At 60.7% G+C, this 10,354-nt stretch overlaps 1 protein-coding gene across 1 annotated transcript in view; it reads left to right on the forward strand.

Moving 5' to 3' along the window:
- Positions 1-349: 349 nt before the first annotated feature.
- ARHGEF11 (Rho guanine nucleotide exchange factor (GEF) 11) overlaps positions 350-10,354 on the forward strand; it is a gene marked incomplete at its 3' end in the record, with an annotated part of 18,890 nt that continues 8,885 nt past the window's right edge. Inside the window, exons 1-15 of the mRNA XM_009891567.1 lie at positions 350-420; positions 2,791-2,826; positions 4,294-4,385; positions 4,901-4,999; positions 6,333-6,382; positions 6,482-6,539; positions 7,128-7,294; positions 7,419-7,490; positions 7,703-7,822; positions 8,068-8,122; positions 8,202-8,278; positions 8,766-8,900; positions 9,086-9,160; positions 9,437-9,538; positions 9,954-10,052. Of these exons, the coding sequence (XP_009889869.1) occupies positions 350-420; positions 2,791-2,826; positions 4,294-4,385; positions 4,901-4,999; positions 6,333-6,382; positions 6,482-6,539; positions 7,128-7,294; positions 7,419-7,490; positions 7,703-7,822; positions 8,068-8,122; positions 8,202-8,278; positions 8,766-8,900; positions 9,086-9,160; positions 9,437-9,538; positions 9,954-10,052 (1,308 nt within the window). The remainder of the gene's footprint in view (positions 421-2,790; positions 2,827-4,293; positions 4,386-4,900; positions 5,000-6,332; positions 6,383-6,481; positions 6,540-7,127; positions 7,295-7,418; positions 7,491-7,702; positions 7,823-8,067; positions 8,123-8,201; positions 8,279-8,765; positions 8,901-9,085; positions 9,161-9,436; positions 9,539-9,953; positions 10,053-10,354) is intronic.

Here is a 10,354-nt window from a genome sequence, read left to right on the forward strand (position 1 = left end):
GGCTGGACGGAGCCGGGCCAACGCGTTTTTCCCTCTGCCGGATCCGAGGGGAAGGGGAGGAAGCTGAATCATTTTGATTTTATTTTTTTTAATTTTTTTTTTTAGCTGAGATTCCTTCCTTCCTTCCTTCCTGTCCCCAGAATACCGATATGCGCAACCGTCTGCGGGGCTGTGGCCCGGGAGAGCGGCCGGCGGCAGGGTTTGGCACGGGAGATGTCGGGTAATCCCGGTGCTACCGGGCAATGCAAAGCCTATCGTCGGGCTGCGGTCATTTTGATTTTATTTTTTTTAATTTTTTTTTTTAGCTGAGATTCCTTCCTTCCTTCCTTCCTGTCCCCAGAATACCGATATGCGCAACCGTCTGCGGGGCTGTGGCCCGGGAGAGCGGCCGGCGGCAGGGTTTGGCACGGGAGATGTCGGGTAATCCCGGTGCTACCGGGCAATGCAAAGCCTATCGTCGGGCTGCGGTGGAAGCAATGACTCAATTGCGAGAGGCATCCCAGCAAGGCACTGGTTTCCCTTTTCAAGTTGTGGGGTGGTTTGTTGGTTGGTTGGGTTGTTTTTTCCATATATATTTCTAATTTTTTGCAACTTTTCCCGCTGCCGGGCCGGCGCTGGCCCCACGTGCCTCCCCGCTTGACTCAAAAAGGCGGCAGGTTTCCAGGCGTGCCAGTGCGGGCTCCGACTCTTGGCAAAACTTTTCGCCGGAGCTGGAATCGCAGGGACCAACCATTTAGAGACCTGGGAGGGGGCGGAGAAAAAAGTAAAAAAAAGATAAAAATAAACCTCCCGGTCTCGGAGAGAGCGTTTTACAAAGCCCCGGCTGGAGGCTGACCCGCTTTGAGGATTTGATCCGGTTCCTCTCTTAATCTTTTAATTGTGGCGGTTGCTCTGCGTGGGCTGCCGAGGTGGCAGCGCCTGTGCTGCGCTTTGCTCTTTAGCCTGCGCGATGATTTTATTTTCCTCCTTGTTCTTCCTTTTTGGTTTTTTTTATTGCTTTTCACCTCGGCTGTGCCCGGCTGGCTACATCTCGCCGGGATGCCCGGCGTGTCCTGCCCTCGCTCCCCGACGGGATGCCCTCTTCCATCCTGCCCCCGTCGCAGACAGCCAGGGCGAGAGCATCTCACTCCCGTCACGTGGCTGTGAAAAGCAAATTGCTGTGATTTAATCACAAGTAGCCAAAATCGGGGGAAAATAACCTCAGAAACTGAGGGGAGCGCATAGGATGTGGCTGCAGGTGTCAGTTCAGAGACTGGCACCAGTGCTGGGACTGGGTGAGTCAAGGGCGGTTGCAGGATTTGGGCATCGTAGAAGGGCTCTGGAGTTATAATTTTTAGGAAAAAGAGAGGGCTGATCTTTCAGTGCACCGAAAGGAACTTCCCCCGCTGGAAATAGGTGCCGGGGTCAGGTCTCTGTCGAGCTGGCAGCGTTTGGTTTAAAATGGCATGTTTTGACTCTCCGTAAGTCAATTAGGAAGGAGCTTATGCAAAGCCGAATTAAACTACTCTTTTAGACGGCAATAAGCCAGCGCTGGCCCGGCTCCTTCTGGCGAGATGGAAACGGGCTCCTGCCACGGGCACGGGGTTGGCATCTCCCCTATGGGACCGATGGCTCCTGGTTGGGTTGAGGGGCTCAGCCACGTGGGGCCCTGGCACCGTTGGGCACCGGGGAGCTTCCCCTAACGAAGAGGCTTAACGACTGTCCCACGGCGCAGCGGGACCTTAAGTCCTGGCATCCGGAGCGATGCGGAAAGAGGAGTCGATCCTTCCTTGGCCTGGATAAGCAGCAGGTCTGACCTGCCCCGAGCACCCCTCCGCCTGGCTGTCGGGTAATCCCGCGGGGTTAATCCTGAACCTGCCCTTCGACCCACAAAGGTTCCGGTCCCCGTCCTGGATTGCCTCTGAAATGGGGAGGGGAGTTCCATCCCTGCCCCCAGCTCCTGGGGAAGCCACGGGGATGCTTTGGCTTCATCCCCACTTCATCCCCCATCCCTTCATCCCGGGCTGCAACCGTGCCTGGGCTCCTTCACGCCGAGGTCCTGGTTTATCTCCCGCTTTGGCGAGCGAGGGTTGTAATCGAGCAAATCTGAGGCTGTGGCGTAACAGTTGTGCAGGTCAGGTCTGGATTAAGGTTGTTTGGGCAACCTTAAATGAGGTGTTTCCTAATGTTTGTCTCCTGGAGCGGGGAAGGAGCCGGGGAGCTGTTGCACCTCGGGAACCGGCAATGGGCTGTGGGGCTGTTGCATTTACGCTGCTGTGGGCTCCAAATTTGCATCCCTGTGGGGCGGTTTTGGGGTGAGACCCTCTTGCTCAGCCCCAAAGGAGGGCTGAGAGTCCTGCTCGGCTTCGTTGTCCTGCAAACGAAAGCGGGCTGGGTTCGCTGCAGACATTATTTTAGGCAGGGAGGAGGGTTGCCCAGGAGATGCCACCCATGTTCTTCCCCCAGCCTGTCTCCAGGCAGCCCCCCTGCCCGAGGGACGATGCCGGGGGGTGATGCCTACCTCTCCCCATCATCCAGAGGAGGGGTCGAAGCCAGGAGGAGGATTTGCCCCGGCGAAGGTGAATCCTGCCCTGAACCCGACCAGTGCTGCGAGGCCGTGCCATGCGCCGGGAGGTGTTTTTTGGGTCCTGCCACTTTCCCCAAGGGGTGTAAGCACGCTGTGGCTGTGCTGTCTGTCACTCCTCTGCCTCTGGATCTGTTTGTCTCCTCTTTTCCCCCCCCTCCCCGCACCGCTGTCCTCTGGGTGTCCCTTGTGCCATCTCTCACCCCTGTCTCTGTCCTCCCCGGCAGCCGACCGGGCAGCAAGAGGCAGCCTCACCTGCCCAGGTAAGCGGGGTCGGGGACGGGGCTGCTCGTGCTCTCATCCTGCGCCCTCGCGTCATCGCAGCCTCCAGGGGGTAAGGCAGAGACCGGCTGCTCTTCCCGCTGGGCGCACCTTCATTTTCTTGCTCTTCCCGTTGCTTTCCAACCCCTCTGCCCCTGCCCCGACGGGGGAGAGCTGTGGTTGATTTGGTTGGGAGGAGGAGAGGCAGGACAGCGGAGCTGGGCTTTCATTCCTGGCGTGGCGTAGGATCCTGGAAGGGCGCAGGGAAGCGGGGGCAGCGCTCCAGGGCCCTCATTTTGTGGATGGAGCCGGGTTTGGAGGCAGAGTTGGTCCCCTAAGGAAGGTAAAGGTCAGGGGCTGCTCCGGGATGCTGTTCCCTCCAGCCGCAGCTCGGGGGTCTCCTGCCCGCACACGGAGCTCCCTGGCACCGTCTTGTTCAAGCAGTGTTCACAGGGATGGTTGCCCAGCCTTGACTTCTCCAAACCCCCGTTAGCTGGAGAATAAATGCTGGGACTAAAAAGAGCCATGTGGATGCGCCGCCCCCCCTTCCTATCGCAGTTTTCCAGCATGCCAGCGAGGGGATGTGCTTGTGCCCCTTCGAAGCCCCAGCCCACGCGCCCATCCAGCACCCAAAGCCGTGCTGCGGGACTTGCGAGGCTCAGTAAAATAACTGTCTATTGTCTGTCTGTCTCTCACCCGTCCTTCGCTGCTTCGTGTCTCTCCTTCCATCCGCCCCACTGCAACCCGGTAAAGATTGGCCGCCGAGCTCCATCCCATCTGCGCTGCATGATATACATCTCTCCTCCCGCCTGCCGCCTTCGCTGCTCTCCCTGAGCCCCGCTCGCCCCGGGCAGCCCCTGCTGCTCCTCCCTGATGGCAAACGCGAGATCTCGGGGTCCTGGCCCCGAGCGGGTCTCTTTTGGGGCTCTTCCCAGAGCCCTGTGGTGGTGAAGGGAGAGGAGCCTTTTCTCAAGGTGGTTTGGGGACAGGCATCTGGAGGGACAGGCAGCACTCGCCCATGCGGGCTGCCGTCACCTTCCAGCTCTGTGCATTTGTTTTTCCTGAGCTTGAGAAGGAGCTGTGGCTGGAGGATGGCTCCGTCCAGCCATCCCCAGTCCCAGCATGGCTGCAGGATGACTGTCCAGCCATCCCCAGTCCCAGCATGGCTGCAGGATGACTGTCCAGCCGTCCCCAGTCCCACCATGGCTGCAGGATGACCCTGTCCAGCGGTCCCTAGCCCCGGCTGTGGCCGGAGGATGGCTCCATCCAGCCGTCCCCAGTCCCACCATGGTTGGAAGATGACTGTCCAGGCATCCCCAGCCCCACCATGGCTGGAGGGTGGCTCCATCCAGCCATCCACGGTCCCAGCCATGGCTGGAGGATGGCTTCGTCCCTGGTCCCAGGGGTGCCTGGAGGATGGCTCCATCCAGCCGTCCCCCTCCCTGACCTCTCCTCCTCCTCCTCCCCAGGTTAAGCAGCCTGTCTTCCCTGGGTGATTCCTCTTCAGAGCGGAGGTCTCCTGGGCACCACCGCCAGCCCTCCGACTCCTCCGAAACCACAGGTAGGTTTCCCTGCCCCCTCCTCCGCTTCTCTTGCGCTTGAGAGCTGCATTTAGTGCCCTGTCCACACAGGGAGCTTGGTGGCACATTGCCACCTTGCAGCACCCTGGGGGACAGGGCTTCGTTGGTCCTTCGTGGCACCCAAAGTCACCCAGCCAAGGCTGCGTGTGCCTGGGGAGGGCAGAACCCTTCCTCAGCTGCCGGCTGAGCAGCCCAGTGGGGCCAGGGATGATGCTCCGGCTGCCGGGAGCTCTTCCCACCCTGCTCGTGTTTTCAGGAGAAAGGTTCCAAGCAGGGACATCACGTGGCGGGGTTCGTAGGGTGAGCAGGAATTAGCCGTGCCTCCGGGGTCTGGCCGCAGGGTGGCTGACTCCAGGGGCTCGGCACCAGGCTCGGGCTCGGGAGAGCCATCAGAAGCCTCAGCCCCTGAAACCGAGAGCGGTGGGGGGTCCCCACAAAGCCAAACCCCCTCCCCAGGCTTGGAGTCTCACTGGTTCTCCCTCCTCTTCCTCCCCAGGTCTGGTCCAGCGCTGCGTCATCATCCAGAAGGACCAGCATGGCTTCGGCTTCACCGTCAGCGGGGACCGCGTCGTCCTGGTGCAGTCGGTGCGGCCAGGTGAGAGGGGCCGGTGCGAGGGCAGGGGGGGCAGGCGATGCCTCAGGGCTCCCCTCACCCGCTCAAAGCCACATCCCTCGTGAGAAAACGTGGGAGAGAGGGGTTTTCCTTCCTCAGCGTTGCAGGATTGGGGTCTCGCCACGGCATCGGCAACGATGGGCAGGACACGATCGCAGGACACGGAGGGGGCAGGAAGGCGGTTTTGGGGGGAGTGTTTTGGGGAAGCTCCCCAGAACTGCCGTGCTCTCCCCGCTCCTCGTACAACCCGGGGAGCTGCTGACGGTGGGTGGGTGGGGAATTCCCTTTTGTAGCCCTGGGTAAACACAGATTCAGCAGCTCGAGCTGCTCTTGGCGCTGTGCTGCAGGAGACGCTGCCGGTTTTGCTGTATAATGACTTTGCGGGGTGGCAGGGCTTGGAGCAGCAATTTAAATAGACAATGAGCTGCTTATTTTACAGCGGATGTTCCCACCTCCTCCCCCTTCCCCCCGGCTCTAGCCCGAAAGCCAGGAAAAATGAGAATATAGGAAAGGGAAAAACACTGTGAGTTTCAAGGGCAGGTTAGCGCTGGAAGTGCCTCACTCCTGCAACTGGAGCTGCGTGGGGACCCCCCCCGACATCTCACCCCACAGCTGGATGGGGGGACAGGTCTGAGGTCCCCGGGTGCAGGACAGCCCGGCGTCCCGTTCCCCCTCTCCCTGCTCACTTCATTTGCCAATAACGAGACCGATAAAGCCGAAAGAATCTGAACAATCCGATGTACTTTCCACTCTCAGAGCTCGCTGCCGTGTCTCAGACCCTTGGCTTGGAGTTGAAACTAATGGAAACATTTTCCTCTTGGTTTTGGCTTTAGGAAAAGCGAATTTTTCATGTATTCCAACCTCGGCGGCTTTGTTAAAGAGCAGGAGGGGGAGAGGAGGCAGAGCAGTGCTGCTCTTCCTGGGCCCCGCTCCTGCCTTTGGATCCAGGCACATGGTGGCTCTCTCGATTGTGTCGGAGCCAACCCGAACGGTGGGATAACAGGTTGGGGCCCCCATGTCCATCCCGAGATGGATGGAAAAGGCTGCAATCTGGCTGGGAGAGCAGAGGAGGGCTTGTCCGGATGAGCTATGAGCTGAATGTGTGCTGGGTGTTGTGCGTTAAAGCAACCAAGGCTTGGTCGCCAGCCTTGTCCCGCGGGGAATACGTACCCCGTGGTCCCCGTGTCCCCACCCTGGCAGGATGAAGGGCACAGGCTGGGCCAGGACGATCTGGGACTGGCGGGAGGGGAGCCCCTGGCTCCGTCTGCTGCTCCTCCAGCCCTCCTGACGCCTGTCTCTCCTCCCTGTGTTGCAGGGGGGGCGGCCATGAGAGCTGGGGTGCAGGAGGGGGACCGGATAGTCAAGGTGAGCATCCCCGGCCGTCATCCCCACTCCTTTTCCAGATGAGGCCCTGTGCCCTGCTCTCCCCCACCAGCCTGTCTGACCCCCTGTCTCCTCCTCCAGGTGAACGGCACGATGGTGACCAACAGCTCTCACCTCGAAGTGGTGAAGTTAATCAAGTGTGAGTATGGCCAAGGAGCTGCGGTGGCTACTTCTCATCCCGGGTGACCGGCAGCCCCGGTCCCCATCAGCCGGCTGCTCTCCCCGACCGCCCCGCTCCATCGTGCCCGGGCTGCTGTGGACGAAATGGGAGGAGACAGCGCGGGTGTGCAGGAGCACGTTTTCAGAGGGCTACTAGGGTCATTGGTGGCAGCCAGTCCCCACCTCTTGCACCCACAGGGTGACGGTCTGCCCCATAGCAGGGTCCTAAAAAGACAAATCAGTGTTTACAGCCTCGGCCACAAGCCTTGCAGCGCAGAGAGGGACACTCTCTGCGCTTGTTCCTCCCCAGCCTGGGAGACCACAGGATCCTGCCCAAGGGCAGGTCTTAATTTTGGGGAAAAGATGGGAAAATCTGTCTCAATCCTTCCAGTGAGTGTTTGCAAGCTGGGCCAGGATAGCACCTGCCTCAGCAGAGGTGGCCTCGCTGCTTACAGGGACAGGGACGTGCCCACCCCGATGCCACGATGCCCGTCAGATGTTTCAGGTTGAGAGAATGAATAATGGAAGCCTGTCTAACCCTCTTTTTCCCCCTCCCAAATTTTCCCAGCAAAAAAAACCCCCCTGGGCTCTCCCCCTCCTTCGGTGGGACTCTCAAGTTCTCAGCAAGACGTGAGCACGGCGGGGGCTCCCCGCGTCACCCCCGTCTGTCCCCCACCACCTCCCCCACCACCTCTCCCTCCACCGCAGCGCATCACCGACCCCAAGCCCCTGCAGGTAGCAAACTGTGCTGTCACCCAGCCGTCCACGCTGCCACCCTGCTCTGTCCCCTCCACCACCCAGCATGGTGGGCAGGAGGAAGGCAAAGCTCAGCCATCTTTGTACCCATCTGATATCGCAGGACCCTGAAGTCCAGAAGCACGCGACACAGATTCTCCGCAACATGCTGCGGCAGGAGGAGGCAGAGTTACAGGTACGGTGGTGACACGGCTCTGTTCTGCAGAGCTACAGCGGAGGAGCCCTCGGTGCTGCCCTGGCTTCCCAGCCCTCGCAGCACACAGGGACCCGCGCACGCTTCAGCCCATCATCCCACCTACCTGCTCAGCCCCATTTCCTCGTTGGTGGTAGGACGGGGCTTATGGGTTTGGGGCTGGTGTGGACATCCCCTCTCTTCTCTCCGCTCAGCGCTTCTACGAGGCGTACAGCCGAAACCCTGCCACCGTGGTGGAGGAGCAGATCGAGGGAGCGCGCCGGCGGGTCAGCCAGCTGCAGCTCAAAATCCTCCAGGAGACCGGTGGCTCCATGGTAGGTGAAATTAGTGGGGTTACCCCCGGTTCAGGGGTCCTGCCATCGTCTCATCTCCCTCCAAGCCTGGCTGGAGCTTGGGGAGACCCTGCTGAGGTGGTGGGCACAGCGGTGGAGGCATCCCTGCTTTCCAAAACCTGTTGCGGTGGCAGCTGCAGCGGCTGGCCCATCCCTGGCCCTGTGCCCAGGTGTCCCCACATGCCGGGGAGCATTCCACCAGTCCAACACACTTCCTCGTGTTGCAGGATTCGGGGCGGCTGTGCGGCGACTCCAGCTTGGCCGGTTTCAGGGTGATGGAAGGTGAGTTGCGCTGGCGGCTTGGACCGTCCCCACGTCGTCATGTCCTGAACACATGGGTCAATCTCTCCTCTGCTCCCAGGACGCCTCTCCCTGGACTCGCAGGACGGTGACAGCGGGTTGGAGTCTGGGACAGAGCGGTGCCCTTCCGTGAGCGAGGTGAGAGCGGGGTTACTGCGGCCGTGGGGAGCACCCCCCAACTTCTGCTGGGCCCTGGGAGTTGGGGAGGAAAGCCCAGATGGATGGGTCTGGTGCCTACTTTAGGGCTTGAGGACCTGCCATTGCAATCACAATTATTTGTTTGCCATCTGAAGAAGCTGAATTTCTTGTCCTGTGGTCTTGGCTCTGAATTTCTTGGGCTTGCAATGCTTAGCCTGGCCTGACCGCCCCAAAATGAAGGGTACCCCAAAGTTCTTGGCTTGTGGTCCTGATTTTAACACCTTTAAAGGTGTTTCTGATGGCCCTGGAGGGGTTTTGTGGTTTCCAAGTTCTCTGGGCCCATCTCCTTTTATGGTCGCTGACCTGGAAACTGCTCTCGAGATGGCCCCGCGTGCCTCTGCCGGGCAGGCGAGTGGCGGTGTCAGCATGGAGCCTGGCTGTCCCTGTGCCCCGTGTCCCCTGATGCCTGTGCTGCTGTCCCAAGCAGATCTCCCTGAACCGCAACTCCGTCCTCTCTGACCACGGCCTGGACAGCCCGCGAACCTCCCCGGTCATCACCGCCCGCCTTTTCCAGCACCATCGCCGGCAGGGCTCTGACACCTTTGCCCCCTCGGCCGAGCAGGTGGGCTGGGGACGGCTGGAGGGTCCTGCTGCATGGCCAGGGTGTCTGATGGGTGCTCAACCCGATCAGACATGGTCCGAGCCTCCCTCAGGAGCTAGCGGGGTGGGATGCTGCAGGGGGGAACAAAGGCATCCCCCCTCAAAATCCGGAGCCTGGCTCCTAACTCTGTCCCCCCTCCCTGCCAGGGCTTGGACCGGACAGGACGACCCCTCATCATCGGGCCGGAGGAGGATTGTGACCCAGGATATTTCAATAACGAGGTAACGGTGTTCTTGGGGTTTGTCCTCTCTCCTTAGCGGACAGGGCTGTCCCCCTCCAACGTGGGTCCCTTTGTGGCCCCCCATTTAGGAATCCTCCCAGGGGACATCCAGGGCTGGGCTGGGCTGAGGGAGGCGACTGTCGGGCTGGGGTGAGGGAAGGGATGTGGGAACTGAAGACTTACCCCAGTGTTGAGCTGTGGGATGGCCCTGATCCAGAGGAGTTAATTCCTTTCCATCCTAACTGGCTCTTTCTCCTCTGGTCCCTTCTCTGCGCAGTGCGACTCCCTCTTCCAGGACCTGGGCAAGCTGAAATCCCGGCCGGCGCATCTGGGCGTCTTCTTGCGCTACATCTTCTCCCAGGCGGATCCCAGCCCTCTGGTAAGGCACTCCCCGGTGGCACCAACGCAGGCACCGAGGTGTCACCGCCGCAGGCACCAAGCAGGGGAGGGGAGGGATGCAGACGGCGATGGCGTGTTTGGCACCATCCTCTTCTCCGGCTGAGCGCCGAGTGGTGCTGAGCCCATCCGCAGAGGCTGCAGGCAGCTGCCTGTACCGGCTGCCTGCTGCAGGCAGCTGCCAACCAGTGGTTCCCACAGCTTGTTTGTGCTCGTGAGAGGGAAACACAGCTCAGGGTTACACTTCCTCCCCTTCCTGGGGTGCTGCCCTCCCCAGACCCCAGTGATCGTTTCCTGTTTCATGGCCCTACGGGCGCCGCTTTACTGAGCCTTTCACCTCCCTGCTCCTCAACCTCCCTTTTCCTCCGCTGCCCACCTCCTCTCTCCCCTCTTTGCAGCTCTTCTACTTATGCGCGGACGTTTGCCAGCAGACCACCTCCAAGGATTCTCGGGTCTTGGGGAAGGACATCTGGAACATCTTCTTGGACAGGAACGCGGTAAGGGCAGGGCTCGGCTGTGAGCTTGCACAGGAATGGTCACAAGTGGCCCATGAGCCAGCAATGTGCCCTTGTAGCCAAGAAGGCCAATGGTAGCCTGGGGTGCGTTAAAAAGAGGTTGAGGGGGGTCATCCTCACCCTCTGCTCTGTCCCGGCGAGGCCATAGCCGGAGCACTGTGCCCAGTGCGAGGCTCCCCACTTCAAGACAGACACGGAGAGGGTCCGGCGGGGGCTGCGGAGATGCTCAGGGACTGGAGCGTCTCTCTGCCGGGGACAGGCGGGGGGAGGGGGGGCGGGGGGGG

This window comes from Charadrius vociferus, unplaced genomic scaffold (genome assembly GCF_000708025.1).
Source record: "Charadrius vociferus isolate BGI_N301 unplaced genomic scaffold, ASM70802v2 scaffold1109, whole genome shotgun sequence".
Classification (NCBI taxonomy): domain Eukaryota; kingdom Metazoa; phylum Chordata; class Aves; order Charadriiformes; family Charadriidae; genus Charadrius; species Charadrius vociferus.